The 19,623-nt window shown below is 42.7% G+C and overlaps 1 protein-coding gene across 1 annotated transcript in view; it reads right to left on the bottom strand.

Moving 5' to 3' along the window:
• Window positions 1-19,623, bottom strand: part of LOC131103521 (uncharacterized) — a 56,416-nt gene that overhangs the window by 5,887 nt on the left and 30,906 nt on the right. The window contains exons 13-47 of the mRNA XM_058049858.2: window positions 17,374-17,427; window positions 16,294-16,338; window positions 15,015-15,068; window positions 14,855-14,899; window positions 13,751-13,804; window positions 13,597-13,650; window positions 13,461-13,514; window positions 13,330-13,383; window positions 12,363-12,416; window positions 12,213-12,257; window positions 10,972-11,025; window positions 10,842-10,886; window positions 10,141-10,194; window positions 10,009-10,062; window positions 9,286-9,339; window positions 8,677-8,730; window positions 6,381-6,434; window positions 6,246-6,290; window positions 5,519-5,563; window positions 5,380-5,433; window positions 3,982-4,035; window positions 3,858-3,911; window positions 3,726-3,779; window positions 3,598-3,651; window positions 3,419-3,526; window positions 3,293-3,346; window positions 2,347-2,454; window positions 2,190-2,243; window positions 2,038-2,091; window positions 1,328-1,384; window positions 1,166-1,219; window positions 997-1,050; window positions 766-819; window positions 397-450; window positions 208-315 (exon numbers count right to left, since the gene is read on the bottom strand). Of these exons, the coding sequence (XP_057905841.2) occupies window positions 208-315; window positions 397-450; window positions 766-819; window positions 997-1,050; window positions 1,166-1,219; window positions 1,328-1,384; window positions 2,038-2,091; window positions 2,190-2,243; window positions 2,347-2,454; window positions 3,293-3,346; window positions 3,419-3,526; window positions 3,598-3,651; window positions 3,726-3,779; window positions 3,858-3,911; window positions 3,982-4,035; window positions 5,380-5,433; window positions 5,519-5,563; window positions 6,246-6,290; window positions 6,381-6,434; window positions 8,677-8,730; window positions 9,286-9,339; window positions 10,009-10,062; window positions 10,141-10,194; window positions 10,842-10,886; window positions 10,972-11,025; window positions 12,213-12,257; window positions 12,363-12,416; window positions 13,330-13,383; window positions 13,461-13,514; window positions 13,597-13,650; window positions 13,751-13,804; window positions 14,855-14,899; window positions 15,015-15,068; window positions 16,294-16,338; window positions 17,374-17,427 (2,001 nt within the window). The remainder of the gene's footprint in view (window positions 1-207; window positions 316-396; window positions 451-765; window positions 820-996; window positions 1,051-1,165; window positions 1,220-1,327; window positions 1,385-2,037; window positions 2,092-2,189; window positions 2,244-2,346; window positions 2,455-3,292; window positions 3,347-3,418; window positions 3,527-3,597; window positions 3,652-3,725; window positions 3,780-3,857; window positions 3,912-3,981; window positions 4,036-5,379; window positions 5,434-5,518; window positions 5,564-6,245; window positions 6,291-6,380; window positions 6,435-8,676; window positions 8,731-9,285; window positions 9,340-10,008; window positions 10,063-10,140; window positions 10,195-10,841; window positions 10,887-10,971; window positions 11,026-12,212; window positions 12,258-12,362; window positions 12,417-13,329; window positions 13,384-13,460; window positions 13,515-13,596; window positions 13,651-13,750; window positions 13,805-14,854; window positions 14,900-15,014; window positions 15,069-16,293; window positions 16,339-17,373; window positions 17,428-19,623) is intronic.

Raw genomic sequence — 19,623 nt, 5'->3', positions numbered from 1 at the left:
TCTACTATATTAGGTAATAGGAGTCTAAAGGTGACTGTAGGGGTGTTATTTCATGTCTAGAGGACTCTAATAATGTTAAAAACAGGTGTTCTGTGTTCTAATTATGAAAATACTTCATTTATGAATGTGGAATCCTGCTTTGTGGAAGCTGGAACCAATTAACTGCAATCTGGAGCCCAAAATAAAAAGTCTTGGTTTCTGTCTTACCGGCATGCCTTTACTTCCGTCCTTTCCTGGCATTCCATCAATCCCGGGTACTCCCTCCTGACCCTCTCGACCCACCACTCCTCTGGGACCAGAAGGACCACCACCCCCCTGATAAGAGAAGACAGGGCGTGTTTGTAATGTTATTATTTTTGCAGGGAAATGATTGGTCAAAACGTGGCACCAACTCACCTCCGTCCCTCTGGCTCCTTTTGGTCCGCCATGACCCTTTTTGCCTTTTTGGCCCTTAACAGAGAAAAACGGTTTAAAAATGAAAAAAATTACTGCATGTATATAGTCGGTGTGCAACAGAAAACGAGGCGGGTATCATGATTTTCGTGTATGGTTGCTGAAAACTGATATCAGCTGATACCGATACTTGACATATCTCCTGTGGTGGAATGAATACGTATGTGTTGTTTTCAGCATTTTTTTTATATCGGTTTTCATGACCGGGAAAAATATCCCATACCAATGTTTCACATTTTTATGCTGATATCAAGCCGATAATTATCGGACATCCCTAATAAATATATATAATAAATATATATTAAGCCTTACTAGATCTCCTTTGGCCCCTTTTGGTCCTTGAATCCCTCGAGGTCCAGGGTGTCCCTGTAGGTAACAAGATGTTAATAATAAAGTATATTTCGCCTTCATATTTCGAATCCAGGGGTGCCCAAACTTTTTCCAGCAAGGGCCACATGATGAAAAATGAAAGGATGCAACTTTTCCACTATGATATTTTGGCCCCCGGGCCACAATTTGGACACCCCTGTTTAAGACACTTACAGGAAGTCCAGGAGCTCCATGTCTTCCTCTTTCACCATCCAAACCAACCTGACCCTGTCACATGATATAAAAAAAAAAATATATATATATATATATATATAAAATAAATGGCTTGCTGGCTGGAGCACAAACTGAGCTCTCCTTAAAGTGGACGGGTGGGGGTTCTTACTTTGTATCCCGGGTCGCCTGGTTCTCCTCTCTCTCCTCTGTCGCCTCTAGGACCCTGGGAGGAGGACACACATTGAAGTCAAATACAATGGACCGGTGCTGCTTTAAATCAAACACAGCAGTCCAAAAGAGAGCAGAAAAAAGTAAGTCAGGTGTGACTTACTATGTCACCTGGAGGACCAGGAGGACCCTCGAGCTTCCCATCGTCGCCCTGCTCGCCCTGCACGGGGAGGAAAGTGGACATTTAGTACTAACCCGACTACATTAGCGTGCCATGCTAACAAACCAGGGGTGTCCAAACTTTTACATTTCACATTTCAACACCATGCTACTAAAATTAAATTTTTTTTTACACATAATATTCCTACTTTATTCTCGTAAAATTGTTTTCACTTTATTCTAGTAAAATTTGTGCTGTTGCCTTTTTAAAAAATCACAAATATTTCATTTTTTCTGGTAATTTTCCCCCCAAATTTCAAATATTTGAGCTTTCTTCTTATTTAATCTAGTTGTATTATTTTTTTATTTATTTCAATAATACCTTATTCCCAACCTAATTTATCATAATATTACAAATTTGGAAAAATATTCTACTAAAACGCTATTATTTGTCCTAATATCATGATTTTATTCTCGCACATTCTTGTGAGAATACAATTTTTTTCCTTAATATTTTGACTTTATTCTCATAATATTTCTGCTGTTCCTTTTTTTTTATTACAAATATTTCAAATTTCTTCTTCCCATTTTTCCCTTGGAACATTAAAAAAGGCCGTAAATGGCCCCCACCCTGCACTTTGGACAACTCTGTAATAAAAGGTGCACCAAGCATGCAAGACGGTGAGTTCTCCACATAAAGTAAAGGAGGAGTACCTTTTCACCTTTTGGTCCTGGACGCCCCATCGGGCCCGACGGTCCCTGATGGCCCTGAAAAGACAGAAAGACAACTTCTTACTTCTTACATCAACTCAGCACACAGAAATCAACTTTAAAGGGATTCTGATTCCAAGAGGACGGTCCTGTACCTCATAACCTGAAATGCCAGGTTCTCCCTGTTGACCCATTCTTCCCGGAGCTCCCTAAAGACAAAGAACAGTCCCTCATCTGTCACTCCGTTCAAAGACTTACATACTGACTGAAACGTGTGTCAGGCAGTAGCCAGATGTATGGAATCTGCTTTACCACGTGTCCGATGGTTCCTCTGGAGCCCTTTGGGCCGATGCTACCTTGGGGTCCTGTCTTGCCCACCTGCCCGGTCTCCCCGAGGTGACCTTGGTGGCCTTTGGCCCCCTAAATATCCACAAAGAATACGCTCAACGTAAACCCTTTGGTACCGTGTTTTAAATGAGGCAGGTAAACTAGATCAGTAGGTCTCAACTGGTGGGGTAGGACCCACAAGTGGGTGGTGGATGCATTTTGGGTGGGTCGCAGACAGAGAATCAAAAATGACATTAAAATATGTCTTAAAATATGTCTTATATATACTTAATATTATATATACAGTATATATTCAATTCCTCTAAAATGTACTTTGGACATGTCAAAAATAAACCCCCCATAATGAATTAAATAATAAACAAAAGATAAAGATAAAAGTAATTTAAAAGTGTAAAAATCACTAAAATAAATAAAAAACTTAATTTAAAACAATGTCTTACATAAAAGCAAAAAAAAGAAATAAATAAGAATGCCTTAAAAGGGTAGATATAACATAAAAATGACTTAAACAAAAACATTTTAAAAAAGGTAAAAAGAAAGAAAAATCATAGAAATAAATCATTTTAAATGACTTGAATAAAATAATACCAATGAATAAAAAAATAAAAATGGCAAAAGTGTCAAGAAAATAAACAAAAAAATGACATTAAAAAACATACAGAAATTAGTTACATAAATAAAAATAAATACTAAATCAAAATGACTAAAAAAACAAATAAAAATGACAAAATTGCTTAAAAACTTTAAAATCAACAATAAATCAAAGCATAAAAACAAAAGTAAATACCAAATAAAAATGACTTAAATAAAAGTGGTTCGTGACTGAATGATCATTGGGAAATTTGGGTCCGAGGTTGCAACCATTTGAGAACCCCTGTACTAGATGATGATGATGATGATGATGATGAACCTTTGGTCCTAGTTTGCCTCTTTCTCCAATTTTGCCAGATTTCCCTTCTTGGCCCTGCAAGTTTCGAGAAATAATTAGCAAAATATGTAAATATGTTTCCATGCAGCTGACCAGAGAGGCTCTTACTCTGACACCAGGGATCCCAGGACTTCCGACAGGACCCTCCTTTCCCTTTAGACCAGTTTCGCCTTTTTCACCTGTGTCGCCCTCCTGGCCCATGTCGCCCTTATCACCCTGGCATTGGCACAGTGACACCATTTAGTACAGCCAGCATCGCACCATCCGGTGTTAGAGTGTGGGTTCACCTTGGCTCCATCAGGACCAGCAGGACCAGCCTCCCCCTCCAAACCGGGCTCACCCTGTTCATAGAAACATTAAATGCTCATTTCCATTTAGTCGGCCCGACATTTGGGTTGGTTGCTGGCAAACATACCCGTGGACCAATCAGTCCCTGCTCTCCGATGTTCCCAGCAGGTCCGATAGCGCCCTGTCACACGACACGCACGTTCACGTGAAAAGGTAAACCTAAAAATCCAACCAGAAAAGAAGCAAAGCACGGCGTCACCTTCTCCCCCGGCTCGCCTGGCAGTCCCGGCTCCCCCATGCTACCCGGAGGACCCTAATAGAAACAAAGTGGATGATAATTAGGACATTGTACATCTTCATCCAGATCTACAGATATTTCTCACCTTCGGACCAATTTCTCCTAAAACTCCGATAGTTCCTGGTGCACCAGGAGGCCCCTACAGTTGACAAGGAAAATATTGTCACTTTAATTAGCATCTTATTTGTCCTAAGCTAATTAATTTTACACTTCATGTGGGCTGTAGATCAAACTGTCATGAGTAACCACGTCAAGTCCATTCATTCAACATTTTTCAGCAGCAAGATCCATCGACAAGATACAACATTTTACGGTAACTTAAATAGAAAGTGGTGCTATCTGCAGGGCAAAAAGCATGCTGCAGCTAAAGCAACAAGAAGGCGGTGTCTGACTCAATCTTTTTCCAGCAGGAAGATACGTTGACAAGACGTCATGCTACATAACTACTCATAAATAATCTCTTTTTTATGGCAATGTAATTAGAAAGTGGTTTGATGATGCTATTAACAAGTTCAATCAGTCAACATTTTCCAGCAGGAAGATGCATTGACAAGATGTCATGCTGCGTAACTAATAACCCAACAAAGTGTGCTGTCTCAAAAGTCAATTCACTCAACATTTTCCAGCAGGACGATGGGTTGACAAGACATGATTATGTGCATTTGCGTGTAAAATTCACTTTTTAATGGTAACTTAAACAGAAAGTGGTTTGATGGCGCTATGAATCCAAGAGAGTCAATCGACTCAACATTTTGCATCAGAAAGACAAGATGTGATATTGCATAACTGCATATAAAGTTGATGATGCTATCTGCAGGGAAGACGTAGTGCTGCATCTACGAATCCAACAGATGGTGCTGTGTTGCTCAACATTGTCCAGCAGGAAGATGTGTTGACAAGACTTGATGTTGCATAACCACGGCTTTTCTCAATACTGTTTCTTTATTTGTAAAACTGAATTTAAGATGTGAGATGCACATTATATGGTTGATAAAAATGGGCATTGTTATGGCTAACGATGGGTGTGTCCGTTATTAGCAAGGGGTTTTGTTGACTGTATTGTCAAATACAAAGTGTTACTATTCCAGGACAGTAGCACCTGTGTAGGTGCATGGATGCAGAATGATATTGTTTGTTTTCCTGCTCCTAAAATAAAAACATAAGCAGAGTAGTCGTTTTTATAGCACAGCATATTTTACGGCGTGTTTATTGCAATATTCCAGTGAGCCAGTGACTTTGCACTCCTGTAACCACATGGCCAAGACTGCAGGAAGTGTTTAACGTAGCAGAAATGATTTTAAAAATATGTCTGCTGGACGGCTTGCTGGTCGTAAAATAAGGTTTGGAGCACACATTGTACACAACAGAAAAAAAAGAGGCAGAGGAAAATCCAATAAATTGAGTAAATAGGGCTAGAAAAGGAAATAGAGAGGAAATACAAGATGGAGGAAAAGGAGAGACAGGATATGGAATCATACTGTACCTGCTCGCCTGCGATTCCCTTGTCTCCGGGTGGTCCGGATGGCCCTTGGATACCCTTGGGACGGAAATGTTAAAATGTAAAAAATAAAAAAAAGTCCAAAAAGAGCAGAAATGTATGGAAGTATTGTTCATATACTCACAGGGAAACCCTTGGACCCAGTTTCCCCAGACTCCCCAATTTTCCCCTGCAAGATGAATATTATGAGAATTAGGATACTAGATTAGAAGTGTTGAAAGAAGACGGTGCACTTAGGGTCAGGGTTAGGTTAGTCCCCCTCCTTGTCATTGCAAATTGCATAGTACGGACATCCTGTGCTAGCAAGCTTGTTAACGGCGGATCAATATTCATTCATTCATTCATTCATTTTCTACCGCTTTTTCCTCACGAGGGTCGCGGGGGGTGCTGGATCCTATCCCAGCTGTCTTCAGGCGAGAGGCGGGGTACACCCTGGACTGGTCGCCAGCCAATCACAGGGCACATATAGACAAACAACCATTCACACTCACATTCATACCTATGGACAATTTGGAGTGGCCAATTAACCGAGGGTGGAATTGAACCCTGGTCTCCTAGCTGTGAGGTCTGCGCGCTAACCACCGCCCCGAATCAATATTATTGCCTTAAATTAAGGATGCAATTCCACCCTTCAGTCACATGGGGACTATTTTGAGTCAAATGCATCCTCTCCTTTTCCTTTTTGTGGCCCCTGCTGGAAAAAGTTTGGACATCCGTGGTCTCCAAGGTGGTCCAAATACTTCTTTTTTTTTACTAATGAAGCTTAATTTGTGTCCATGCTTGTAAATATATGTGGAAAAATGGTTGACTGGTCCTGATGCTTCGCTACGTTCCACGCCACGGTGCCTCACCTGGGGTCCGGGGAAGCCGATTTTTCCTGGAGGACCGTCTGGACCCTGTTGGAAGGAATGGAAAGGTGATATACAGCCACGTGCTGACATTTGTCACTTGAACTGTACATTTTCCACACCCACAGGTCCCCTTACCTTCTTGCCTTCTGACCCCATCTCTCCCGTTGGACCGTCAGGCCCCGTGGCGCCCTGAAACACAAGACAAACGTCACTTCACCAACAGAGGTCACTGTAACACAGCCAAAGAGGCACGGCGCACTGTAAATAAACAATCTTTGCATGGTGCTACAGTAGCCACGCGAGAGGCCATGTGAGGGTCTCTGTCTGACACTTTTCAGGGTAAACAAGGCAAGTGAATGAGCGCTTGTGTGCTTTAAGGCGGAGGGACGGTGTAGGAAAAAAGCCTGCTGGTCCTTCTGTAGCCTGGAAAAGACACATAACGTTCACAATGGCGGAAAAAGATGAAGCGCCAGATATCATCACAAGAAAGTGACAAATAGAAGGCAGTCCATGTAGTACACCTGCACAAAGCCTTGTTTGTCCTTTAAAAAAAAAAAACAAAAAAACACTGAGGTCACTAAACGCTGCGTGGGTCAATCCCGGCCATGTGTAATTATCAAGCCAAACTGAGGATCATTTTGTTGCCAGCAAATGTGACATGACACAACCAAAACAGGCGGCCTTGTACTTTGAAGGCTTGATGACTAGGCGCAGCGGGAGATTGTCCCGCGGAGGGCGCCGCGAGGCCCAAAGTGCCATAAGCCCATTATAGGTAGAAAGCTGGATGAGCGGCGCTCATTAACATTCCTGTCTGGGGTACCTGATACCTGCCGCGTGTGTTTACATAGCCTGATTAACCTGCCAGAGTGGAAAACACGCTAGCATATCCTTTTCACCTTTTAAAAAAAAAAAACACGTTTGCTGAAATATTACCATAACAGTCTTGAACGCCATTTACAGTGTAGCCCTTCATTTAACTACTTACTGTATGTGACGTTGGTGGCTTGATTTATTGCTTTGTTTTTCTGCAACTTCCTGTCCACAGTTTTTTTATATGTCACGGTCATATTTAACATTATTATAGAATTCATTCATTTACTTTCTATTGTTTATCTTCACCAGGGTCGCGGGGGGTGCTGGAGCCTATCCCAGCTGTCTTGGGGCGAGAGGCGGGGTACACCCTGGACTGGTGGCCAGCCAATCACAGGGCACATATAGACAAACAACCATTCACACTCACATTCATACCTATGGATAATTTGGAGTGGCCAATTAACCTAGCATGTTTTTGGAATGTGGGAGATAGCCTGAGAAAACACACGCGTACACGCGGACAAAACTCCACACAGAGATGGCCGAGGGTGGAATTGAACTCGGGTCTCCTAGCTGTGGGGCCTGCGCACTAACCGCTCAGCCCTACATCATACAATACAGTTAAATTATAGATAAAACAGATGCATATGCATGATAAAGGGCTGCCCCTATGCATCGGGTCCCGTGTCCACGAGGGGGGGCCGACTATGCGCAAGGGGGCGCATTCTAGGAATATGCACAAAGGATTGTGCATCACTGTCGTGAGGCATAGAGCACAAACGTAGCAAAAAGAAAAAGAAATGAGACGCATACTATGACACTACGCTCAGTGTGCAGTCCCTTGTGGTGTAAAGGTACAGCTGCCACATGTACGAGGGAACCACCTTGATGTGTTTGGACAGTACTTAAGTACATTATGAACCACAAAGAGGATTTTCAGTGGCAGTAAAGTTGCAGGCGGGCGGGCTGACCGTTCGCTCCAGCGCTGGCATTGCAATTACTCCTTTTTAATGTTCAACGGTTAAACATGACTTCAGACTCAAGGCAGTCCTGACAGATCCATCAGTCCTAAAGCAAGTTTTTTTTGGAAAGTAGAGCTTTATGTATAGTCATTTATATTACAATGGAATATGTGTAGCATTTTCTGGCATAGCATTGTGAGGATTAATATCATCTGGAGCCTTGGAGACATAATTGTTCTAAAGGTGTTTATAGAACTTTCCTAACAGACTTTTTGGAAAATAAAATCGGTCGACCTTTGTAAAATTTAATGAGAGAACTTGGCAAAAAAAAAAAGCTGATACAGCTCGTTTTTTGTTTTTTTTTAACCTTCAAGGTTCTTCAGTTCACTAATTTGATCTGCAAAAATGTCATATTTTCCATGCTAATTATCAAGCAGCAGTATTGTTCCATTTATGCGAGATTTTAAATCGCATGAAAAGGACGTCTCAAGGTAAGTGCCAATGCTGACGTTACTGGGGAGGAGGTGTCATATAACTTCATTTTGTCCATCTACTACACCTTTTACAGGCTAGCAACATCAGGAGGACACTCCCCGATCTAAAGCATTAAGTCGCTCTTCACTCAGGATGATACCTGCCCACAGCTTCAAACTTACCCGCAAACCTTTGGTTCCTCTGGTACCTGCGGGTCCCGCTCCCCCAGGGGGTCCCTAAGTAGGAAAGAAAAGCAAAATAAGAGATAAAACAAAGGTTTACACTGACACAGCACACGTTGACCCGGGGGAGCAGGGCTTAGCAGCGTGACCTGGGGGGGGGGGCCACAGCGTGAGGTTCGTTAGATGTGTCACTCACACCAATTAAATGGCCGTGTTCTGGAACCCTGCTCGGCTGAGCTCTATTTATGTTTGTTTTGGTGGTTCGCTGGCCTCCTGCTTCAGCCAACTCTTGCCTGGCCCGCGTCAAGGCCACCGCTTATGGGGGAGGCGGGGGGCTTCACACGTCTAATTGGTTAGGGGTGTTTAGCTTGTGAACGACAGGAGGACAATGCCGGTTCAGCATGAGGCCGTCTTTCCAAAAGCTTCCACTGAATGAAGATTGTTGCTGACTGCAAGACTTTGGGAGCAAACCGAGCGACCAAAATGGCAATTTCCTCTGTAGCCTTTTAGCTCCAAGCATGCAGCAGGTTCCCATCAAGTCGGGCTTCCTCCGCTAAGAGACGAGATGGGACTCATATTAGCCCGAGCTGCAACGCAGTCGTGACTTACTGGTCTGCCAGGTGGTCCTGAAGGCCCGGTCTCCCCTGGTGTCCCTGGGTGACCCTGTGGACAAACAATGATGAGAAACGATGCAACAGAAAACAAGAAAGTTAAGCAAAAAACGTAAAGGTATATGTAGTTACAGGAATTGTGTACATTGTGCACTACACTGTAGGTGATCTTCCCAGTGTCTAAAATGGCTTATTTTCTATTATTATGTCTACTATATTAGGTCATACAGGTGCAAAGGTGATTTCATTGATTGATGACGGCATGTGCGACGTGATAAAGTGAAAAAAAGATACCCTCACATTACATGTGGAAGTGGTAAGAGGTAAAATGGTAAAGGTGACTATAGGGGTGTTATATCATGTCTACAGGGCTCTACAGCAGGAATGCAATAATGGAAAAAATATTTAGAAAAACTACAAATGATTAATATCATATATATATATATACACATAAATATATACATATCTATATATAGAATATTATATATACTCATCTCTCTCGCTCAGTTAGTGTTGTTATGCCTGTTTCCAGCTACTGGATCAAGCAGGTTTTCCAAAGCGTTGTGACATGTAAGAACGGACAGGGGTCATCCCACTTCCTCACTCATCAGAAGCGTCAAGAGTATTCCCATGGGAATAACACACACATCGAGGGTTCCCATCGAGCGCGATGCAACCTCCTCCCAAAAAAATATCCTCCCCAACCTTCTTCCCATCTTACCGTAGACCCCTTTTCTCCAGGCGGTCCGGGAAGGCCCATGGAACCTCGATCTCCCTAAAAACACAAAAAGGCTACAGTCTAAAAATCCGCCTGGTGATGAGCTGGAAGTGATGAATCCACACGGAATGTTACCTTCTCTCCCGCCAGCCCCGCCTCTCCCACAGGTCCGATGAAACCCACCAAGCCCTGTAAAACACACACACACACACTCGTGGTCCATTTTGCAGCCAGGCTATACTCTATATCAGGGGTGTCCAAAGTGCAGCCAAGGGGCCTTTTGCGACCCACAGCACATTCATTCATTCATTCATTCATTTTCTACCGCTTTTTCTCACAAGGGTCACGGGGGTTGCTGGAGCCTATCCCAGCTGTGTTTGGGCGGGGTACACCCTGGACTGGTTGCCAGCCAATCCCAGGGCACATACAGACAAACAACCATTCACACTCACATTCATACCTATGGACAATTTGGAGTCGCCAATTAACCTAGCATGTTTTTGGAATGTGGGAGGAAACCGGAGTACCCGGAGAAAACCCACGCATGCACGGGGAGAACATGCAAACTCCACAGAGAAGGCCGAGGGTGGAATTGAACCGTGGTCTCCTAGCCGTGAGGTCTGCGTGCTAACCACTAGACCGCCATGCCACCCTCACATTCTAAATATACAATTTAATTAGGAACCTTAAAAAAAAGCAACAATTGAAAAATCAGCAGTAATTTGAAAAGAATGCAGTAAAAATCAAGGGAAAAAAAGTTGTAATCTGAATAAAATGGAATCAAATGCTAAAACATCTGGACACCCTTGCTGTATCTGAAAGCCAACGTTTCTTACTCTTTCTCCCATGGCGCCAACCTTTCCCGTGATGCCGGTCTCCCCCTGCATAAAGCAACATTGGAGGTTTGCAATGAAGGATTCCAGATCACTTAGAAAAGAAATAAAGGTTAAACAAAGGTGTATTCACCTTCACTCCCTCAGGCCCGACCTTTCCAGGGAATCCTTTTCTGCCCAGTCGACCCTAAAAAGAACAGGAACATGCCACGTGACGCAACGTTAACCTTCTAAATAAACGCAAAAAGGCGGTGAATCACGGGGCGATGACAGCTGGCGGTCGTCTGCAGATGTCGCAGTCAGCCGAAACATGCAGTGGCGTGCGCAGGTAACCCAGACGTTTACCTCTTGGCAGACTGTGAAGGTGTTTGCTGACTGTAGCGTCTCTTTCACAGACAATAATTCCTGAGGTTAAGAGGGGAGCTAAGTGCTTTTTACCAGCCGTAACTTCTCCGAACGGAGTCAATTAAATGACTCAAGGAATTCCAAACTTTGAGTGCAGACTCTTTTAATTCAACTCCCGTAGCGCACGGTAATAAAATCCATGAAAATGAGCCATCAAGGTTTTGTGTCTTCTTCACCCCGTTAACAGATTTACTTGTGTCTGATCGCGAGATCCAAAGAAAGAACACTTGGATGGACAAGACTCAAAGTGAAAACCTGAGACTGGCTATTGTTGCAAGATTGGACCTAAACAAAAACCAGCTGGCCCAAGAGGAGGTAGAGAAGTCGGACCAGTTCCACCTGGCCAGAGATGACTCAAAGCTCCTGAAGGAGTCATGCACCACTTCCCCTCAGAAAGTACGACAGAGGGGGTCCGAGAACCCGGTTGAATCAGCAGGAGTTGTAAGGAGGAGGCTTGAGTGAAAAATGCAGGAAGTAAAAAGACCAAAACACATCTGGGACCATCAAAGAAAAATAGGTCTGACTGGGTGAAAATGCAAGTGAAGGCATTCTTCCAACCGGGGTCTACTTTGGCACTCGGTAGTCTCCTCTTTCTGAGGCGGTCCATTAACAACCTCCAGCATTTTACACTCGCTATAAATCTTAGCAACAGTCAACAACGTAGTGAAAGTTATCACCCCCTTGTGTCCGAAACAGGGATGCTAAGTTCTTCATGGAGAAAATGGACACTATATCAAAGTAGATAACAAAGGCCATTAACTTTGTGGACACTCCCATTGGTAACAAGGCTTTTGGTAAATGGGCTGTGTCATCTGATGTGATGTAATAAAGCTAAGCTATATCCAGCCACAGACGTGGTATGCATCGCATAGGCACAGGATAAACCCCCCAAAAAACAGGACTTCCCCAAGGGAAATACAATACAGATGTACAGTGTGACATTAGGAGTTGTCTGCCCCATAAATTCACCTCAAATCCCATTGGGCCTGGTGGTCCCATCGGTCCTTCATCTCCCTGGAAACAGAAAAGACATTCAGTCAACCAAATCGGCTCTGTCAAGACAGGAGCAGTTGAATGTATTGTGGTCTTGGGTGGAGCTACGTTGTCTGTGCAGCTTACCTCCAAGCCAGGTAACCCTTGTGGTCCGGGTAAACCTCTGGTCCCCAGCTTTCCCTGGGTGAGCGAAACACAGACAAATGTTCACATCAGTGTTGTGCTATAAATGATTAAGTACAGTTTATCGCGGTTAATTGGGTCCAGAATGGACCCACATAAGCTAATTTCCACAAAGTAGGATGGAATATTAATACATTAATTTTTTTCCCCACACATTAGAGCTCTGCAGACATGTAATAACACCTCTACAATCTCCTCGTACACTTGTTCCCTCAATTATTGTGACCTCGTGATACTGTGGCGTTCCAGAAATGTATTATTGTTTCATAAATTATAATAAAAAAATATAAATATAAGTGATGTGTGGTATTCAGGTCACTAGGCGGCAGTAATGACACAAATCATCGAGTCATTACCTTACATTACATAACCTTAACACTGCATGAAGTCAGTATCATGTCCCACATGATACAGTGAAAAAAATATTTGCCTCCCATCCCGTGTGGAAGTGGTAGGTTTCTGGCTTCTTAAGTTTATAGGCTAACTGGTAAGCTTGCTTGCTTTCTAGCTAGTGGCATAAGAATTGCAATGAGGTGTACACAAAGAACAATAAGAGACGGCCAGCACTTTAAGCATTAGCAAGCTGTCAAGCTAACTAGTTAGCCTACCATTTATTCATTCTAAACTTAAAAAAGAAGAAACTGAGTGGGGAAGATGAACATCATAAGAAGCCAAATGGGACCACTTCCACATGAAATGGGAGGCATCCATGGCAACTCCACAGCGCAAGATAAGGTAATGTCAGGTAAGCTAATGTCTCATCAATGCAACATTACTGACACCTAGTGACCGGAATACTACACATATTTTTGGACTTGAGGTATTTTTTTGACTGATATTCAAACGGTGATATAGCGAGGGACGACTGGACGCATACATGTATTGTTGTCAGGCAACATGATGGTCTTACCTTTGGTCCTTCCAGACCATTCTCTCCTGGTGGCCCCATGTCTCCAGGGAAACCCTATTACGGTCAGTTCAGATTTGTCAAATTGTGGTTTCCTACTGGAATTTTACAATGCATTGCGGGTAAACACCCACCTCAGGGCCCACTGGCCCTGCTGTCCCATCGGGGCCTTTGTCCCCTACACTGCCCTGTACAAAGAGAGGAAACATGTGAAATTTAAAAGGCTGTCACAATAAGCAACTCCTTTGAGTTGCAAAAGTCAACACTAACCTGCGGTCCTGGTTTTCCACGGATGCCAGGCGGTCCTGGAGCCCCTTGGATGCCCTGGATGTCACACACAAACACAAGCGTTCAAACGTGGAAAGAGGATGGACTGAATTCCACATGGACTACACTGTTGTACAGCAAAGACGAGGGGACTTGCCTTGTCCCCTTTGAAGCCCATCTCGCCTTGCTCTCCCGGGATCCCAATGTCACCCTGATAGAGAGAGGACCAGACCAAGAGACACGGGATGATGAGGGAGGTACAAACTATGTGACATTATAGCATGAAGAACATTTCGAGTGATAACAACTGCACACTGTTTGTTTATTTGCCCGCTGCAAAAAAAAAAACAGCAGAAAAAATTTCAAAATCCATAGCAAATTTTGTAAAAATTGTAATCGGATGGTTAATTTTTTACAAGAATCACATTGTGAAATTATGAAAAAAAAGTAGTCATTTTTGTAGCATAAAGGTGAAATATTAAAGAAAAAAAGAAGATACTTTAAAGTTATAATAATGGAATAAGGTCAAAATATTACAGGAATTAAGTCAATGATACAAAAAGGAAATTGACAAAAATAAAGTTGAAGTAGATGGAAACAAAATAACAGCTCTAAAGTCATGAGAATAAAGTCAAAATATTAAAAGAATTAAAAAAAGAGTAAACTCCTAATATAAAGAATAATATTCAATGTGATTTTAGTTACATGGAGTAGCCATATTAGAATTTTATAAATAATATAGTAATATAAGAAAACACTAAGTTGTGATATCATGACAAACAATCAAAACAAAGTAGTTTTATTTTGGCAAAAATTAGGTTGGAAACACAGTTATAATATGATTATTATTATGGGAATAAAGTCATAATATTACGAAAAAAAAGTTTACAAAGATTATTGACATATCAACCAACCAGAAGGAGAGCATATTAATGGATGCTGAATAGACTCAAACACTCCCGTCTTGGTTCAGCTGTAGGTTTCTTGCACTAGTTTTTCCTTGCCTCCATCACCAAATTGTAATCTATCTGGAGGCCTTATTTGCATTTTCCATAATATCTGTATCCCTTTAAGCAAATGATGGACTACAGCCATGACTTAAAGACACCTTATTGTTACTTAGTGACCCCGACGTGACAGAAAAGACTAAAACATGCTCAAGATCCACAAGTGGGACAGACAGGATAAGGATGCAAAGCAGTAAAGTACATCCATCACATGCTGCTCAAACACAGGCCAATAACAGGAATATTCAGATCACCTTATCACCTTTCAGTCCTGGTTCTCCTGGATTTCCGGGCACACCCTGGAAGAAACACGGACCGAGTAGTTAGAACACCCATAACTGGAGTCAGACCTTTTGATTTCCAAACGCTAATCAACATAATCTCTGGTTTTCATGAGGGTTTAGGTAAGATTACCTTCAGTCCATTCGGTCCTGGAAGGCCCATTTCTCCGACAGGTCCCATGTCACCCTGGTACCAGCAGAGGGGACAGAAAAAAGAGTCATGTTTGCACAGGGAATAACATAAGCACTGGACATTAATGGTGGGCTTTTGCTAACAAATGTAACAGTTACTGATTGTAAAAGTACCAGATGGAGGGGTAGGCTTTAATAAGCTTTAATTAGTTTTGCTTCTTCCTACTCCTTTTGGACATGTGGAACTGTGAACTGATTATGTGATGCATTCAATTGTAATCTGATGCATGTTCAAATGAAATTAAACCATTACCATTACCATTTGTGTGTTATACTCACTTATGTAGTATAACAAACTGAAACACGACAGTAAAAAGCGGGTATATATCAATACGATATCAAAATTAGAGATGACATAGAAGGAGTTGCTCCAATGTTTTTGCTTTACGAGCCACTTTTTATGACCGTTGCTGCAAGACACTGCCGTAGATGGTGAAATCAAAAAAAAAATAAAAGTTTGCTTGAAACTAAACCAACCATTGCTTGTAAATATACTAGTGACATCGGTCAGGGACTGGGAGAATGGGCAAAGGATTTGTCAACCTATGGCAGGTAATAGGACATAGTTTTCCTCCATTTGTGCATATTTTGGTCTACTTTCATACAGTATTTTAAAAAAAAAAAAGCTCCTGCAGACCGACTTAAGCGGGTTCCACCGGAACGTGGTATATGCAGGATGTCAGCCAGTCGTTGGCAGGGATGGCTTTTTTTTTTTACCATGGAGGTTGTTTCCCAGTCCCAGCAGAAGGAAGGTCCGTTTGCATACGTTAACATTTTTAAGTGCAGCCCTGTTCTGTTGCTGCAAATCCAGTCTGGTCACAAAGTTGGGATCAGAGCTGTAATCACACGCCTCCAATTACAGGCCCGCTGCCACCGCCGATGGCCCAGAATAAACCGGGAGGAGCACGGCCGAAGACGGTACGCGAGACAAGACACACCATTACGTGGCGATCGGTGCGTGTGTGCGGGCGTGTTTAAAACAGACTTTGAACTTGGTAAATTAGGTTTGATTGGTCATTCATCAAGTCATTTCCAACACAGATTCCAACAAAACACCACTTTTTCCACTTTGTCTACAGCGGTAAACCTATGAAACATAGATGGTCGCACCCGCATAATCTCCTATTTACGCTGGCATTTTCTGTCTCGTTTAAATCGAGCATTGATGGGATGGATGTTTGGGGAAAGGTGGTCAGCGCGCACATAAAAACACTACTCACAATTAGTCCGAGAACTCCATTTGGACCGGGGGCTCCCAGCTGACCCTGGTCAGAGAGAAGTAGCAAGTGAGGTGAAGAGTAAAGGAGCACTTTTCTGGGGTTATTGGCTTTTTTTTTTTCTTTTTTTTTTTTAAAACAAACATGCTCAGAAGAGTGGCTCAGTGTTCAAGGCAGCTTATAAGAGAAGGCTGTGTGCTTGTTTGTGTGTGTCGAAGGTGGAAGGTGGAGCTAGAGGTGCGTTTCCACTGTTTTTCTTTAAATCTGAGAGTGATGGGGGTGCAGTGGAGGAGATAATACCTCCTATTTTAGGAGGGATCCTATTTAGATCAGACAGAGTAGGGTTCCATTTATTTATCCTGTTTCCCCACTAGTATTTCGTCTTTTTGACCTTTCTTTGCAAAGCACTTGGAACAGCTATGTTAACTGTTATTATTCTGCGTTTCCTTGCATTTTTTGGTGCCTTAAATTGCATGAAAACCCACAGATATCTGCAGGATCCAGTAAGGGGGCCCACAGGAACCCCCAAAACTCATTTAGTAGTGCCAAACAGGGAGTTGCCCATTTTGGCTTGGACTTAGCATATAGAACCAAAATCAGGAGTCATATTTTGACAAACTCTGACCAAATGAGTCCAAAGCAAAATCACGCTTACTAGACAGATCGACCATGTCGATGTCCGAATCCTTTAAGCTTCCGCCATAGGATGACTACAGGATATGGCGCCAAACTTCTCACAATCCACCATGAAATTGTAACCGTTAATTAGTTTCATATCTTCATTCTAAGATGGGCATATGATGAAAATGGCACCCTGAAGCTATGCATAGTCAGTGTGCCTGTTGCCATTCCCAGTGGCAACAGGAAATGCCAAAAAAAAGTTGACATAGTTGTGTGAAACCCGAGTTAAATGAGGGGCAAGGGCCTATTCAGCTTGTGGATTAATTAGGATTAATTAGGCCAGGTGTAAATTGTTTTTTTTACTGTACAGTATATGATCATGAATGCAAAAAGAGTCCCTAAAGGTGCTCCCTTGTACAGAGAAGCCATACATGGGTGTAGGTGTGTGACTGCATGACCTACTGGTTCTCCATCTGCCCCAGGTGGTCCTCGCTCTCCAAAGTCCCCAGGAAATCCCTAAATGGCACACAAGAGTCGTTTTCATCTTTGGATGGATGCACAAACACGTCAGAAGTCAAACTCATCTGTCTCCCATGTCGCTGCTTTATCTATTGTCTGCTTTAGCAAACATGTAAGAACTTGTTTCCCACCACTAGGGGGCAACAAACCACAGTTACAGTCACATTCTGAGATGTTAATTCATTGTTCAGAGCAAATTATTTCATTTATATAGTTGAGGGTGACATTTCTTCACAATTTGTTGACGTAGAAGCTTAGTTACATGATCACGTTTGAGATGCCCTCTAGTGGTCTTAGGTTGTATGCGGGAAAAGCCCTCTAGTGGTAAAAGTAAGTATGACATGAGAGTTTTAATTGTTTTTTTTTTCTTGGAAAGGTCAAACCAGTATGGAAGCCTGTTTCTGTTTCCGTCGCTGAAAGGGAAAAGGAATTCTCATTGAAAAGTCGAAATGATGAGATAAAAAGTCGAAATGATGAGATAAAAAGTCGAAATGATGAGTCATAATTCTGGGATTAAAAAGTCCTAATTATGATGTCAAATTTCTAAGATAGGGCGGCACGGCGGCTAGTGGTTAGCGCGCAGACCTCACAGCTAGGAGACCAGGGTTCAATTCCACCCTCTGTGTGGAGTTTGCATGTTCTCCCCGTGCTTGCGTGGGTTTTCTCCGGGTACTCCGGTTTCCTCCCACATTCCAAAAACATGCTAGGTTAATTGGCCACTCCAAATTGTCCATAGGTATGAATGTGAGTGTGAATGGTTGTTTGTCTATATGTGCCCTGTGATTGGCTGGCCACCAGTCCAGGGTGTACCCCGCCTCTCGCCCGAAGACAGCTGGGATAGGCTCCAGCACCCCCCACGATCCTCGTGAGGAAAAAGCGGTAGAAAATGAATGAATGAATTTCTAAGATACAAACAGAATTTTGACTTTGATCTCAAAATTTTTAGTCTTTATCTCATAGTTATGACTTTTTATCTCACAATTTCAAGTTTTTAGCCCATTATTTTTGGTATATCGAGGGATAAAACAGGTGCAATCCAACAGGAAGTGCACCTCGTTTTACTGACCGAGCATTGGCATTTAACGAGCTGAGAACAACAAACACACAACGACATTGTCATTCATTGAGAGTTGGGTTTCTGGTCACACATTCAGCTGCAGCATTCACGTCTTCATGTTTTGAAAGCCGTTAGCATGCTTTGTCTGCGGAACAGTTAAGCATGGTGCAAAATTGAACAAAGCAGTACTGCGACAGACTGTTATGTGACCACTTGTGTTGCCAGCCTCAACATTAGATGTCAAATCATTTGAAATATGCAAAGTAAGCGCATAATGGACCCATTACAGGCATTACATCGAGGGCCAACTATTCTATTTAAGTTGATTATACTTTGTCTAAGTGCAACAAGAGAGGCCGGCTGCCAAGTAATTACTCTTAGCGTAGCTATTTAGCGTTGAATGCAGGATAATCTGGGCCGCGCTGAATGCAAAGAAAAACCACGTAGGCAGAGAGCACAATGCATTCTAAGACCGGAACATCTAGAAAGGCTCATTATGGCCGACCTGCGCTATTCCGAGCCTCGCGCATTGTTTTGAAAAACGCTAATTACCCTTGATTCCCGCTGCAAATGGCAGTTCTTTGTAACAATGGGGGACTTTTAGACACACAGCAGGAAGTTTTAACCCCTAGCTTGACTAAGATAAATATCTGCTGACAAAAAGAAAGCTTTAAGGGAACCAGTGTGACACTGTTTCACTTCAAACTAAACCAGTGGTTGTGGGACATTGCAGATATCTAAATATCCTCAAGGCTACCCGGCATACCTTGCGGATTGTATAGTTGCGTATGTATGCTAGTGTGTTTTATTTGTTTGCGACCCACAACAGAGAATCACTTTACCAATCAAATCTAGCATCCGACAATGGAACGTCAGAGGTCCGACACAATTTGCTCCGGAACAACCGTCACACCTCGGATTTTATTCCATTGTAGTAGGATGTCAAAATTCCACGTCAGCAGAAGCAGACTCAAAGAGGGGTTAAAGGGTGCAAATTCGGAGCGCTGAACTTGTACAGCAGACGCATGGATGACGCATGAAGTTTACCCACAAAGATGACGACTCATGCTGCTGTCATCAAGACAAATGTGGGGGGAGGGGGGGGGGGGGGGGCTTTTCCAAGTACAGCACTTTAA

This window comes from Doryrhamphus excisus, linkage group LG10 (assembly GCF_037039965.1).
Source record: "Doryrhamphus excisus strain RoL-2023G ecotype Guam linkage group LG10, RoL_Dexc_Guam_v1.1, whole genome shotgun sequence".
NCBI lineage: Eukaryota > Metazoa > Chordata > Actinopteri > Syngnathiformes > Syngnathidae > Doryrhamphus > Doryrhamphus excisus.
This window is presented reverse-complemented; position numbering and strand designations above follow the sequence as displayed.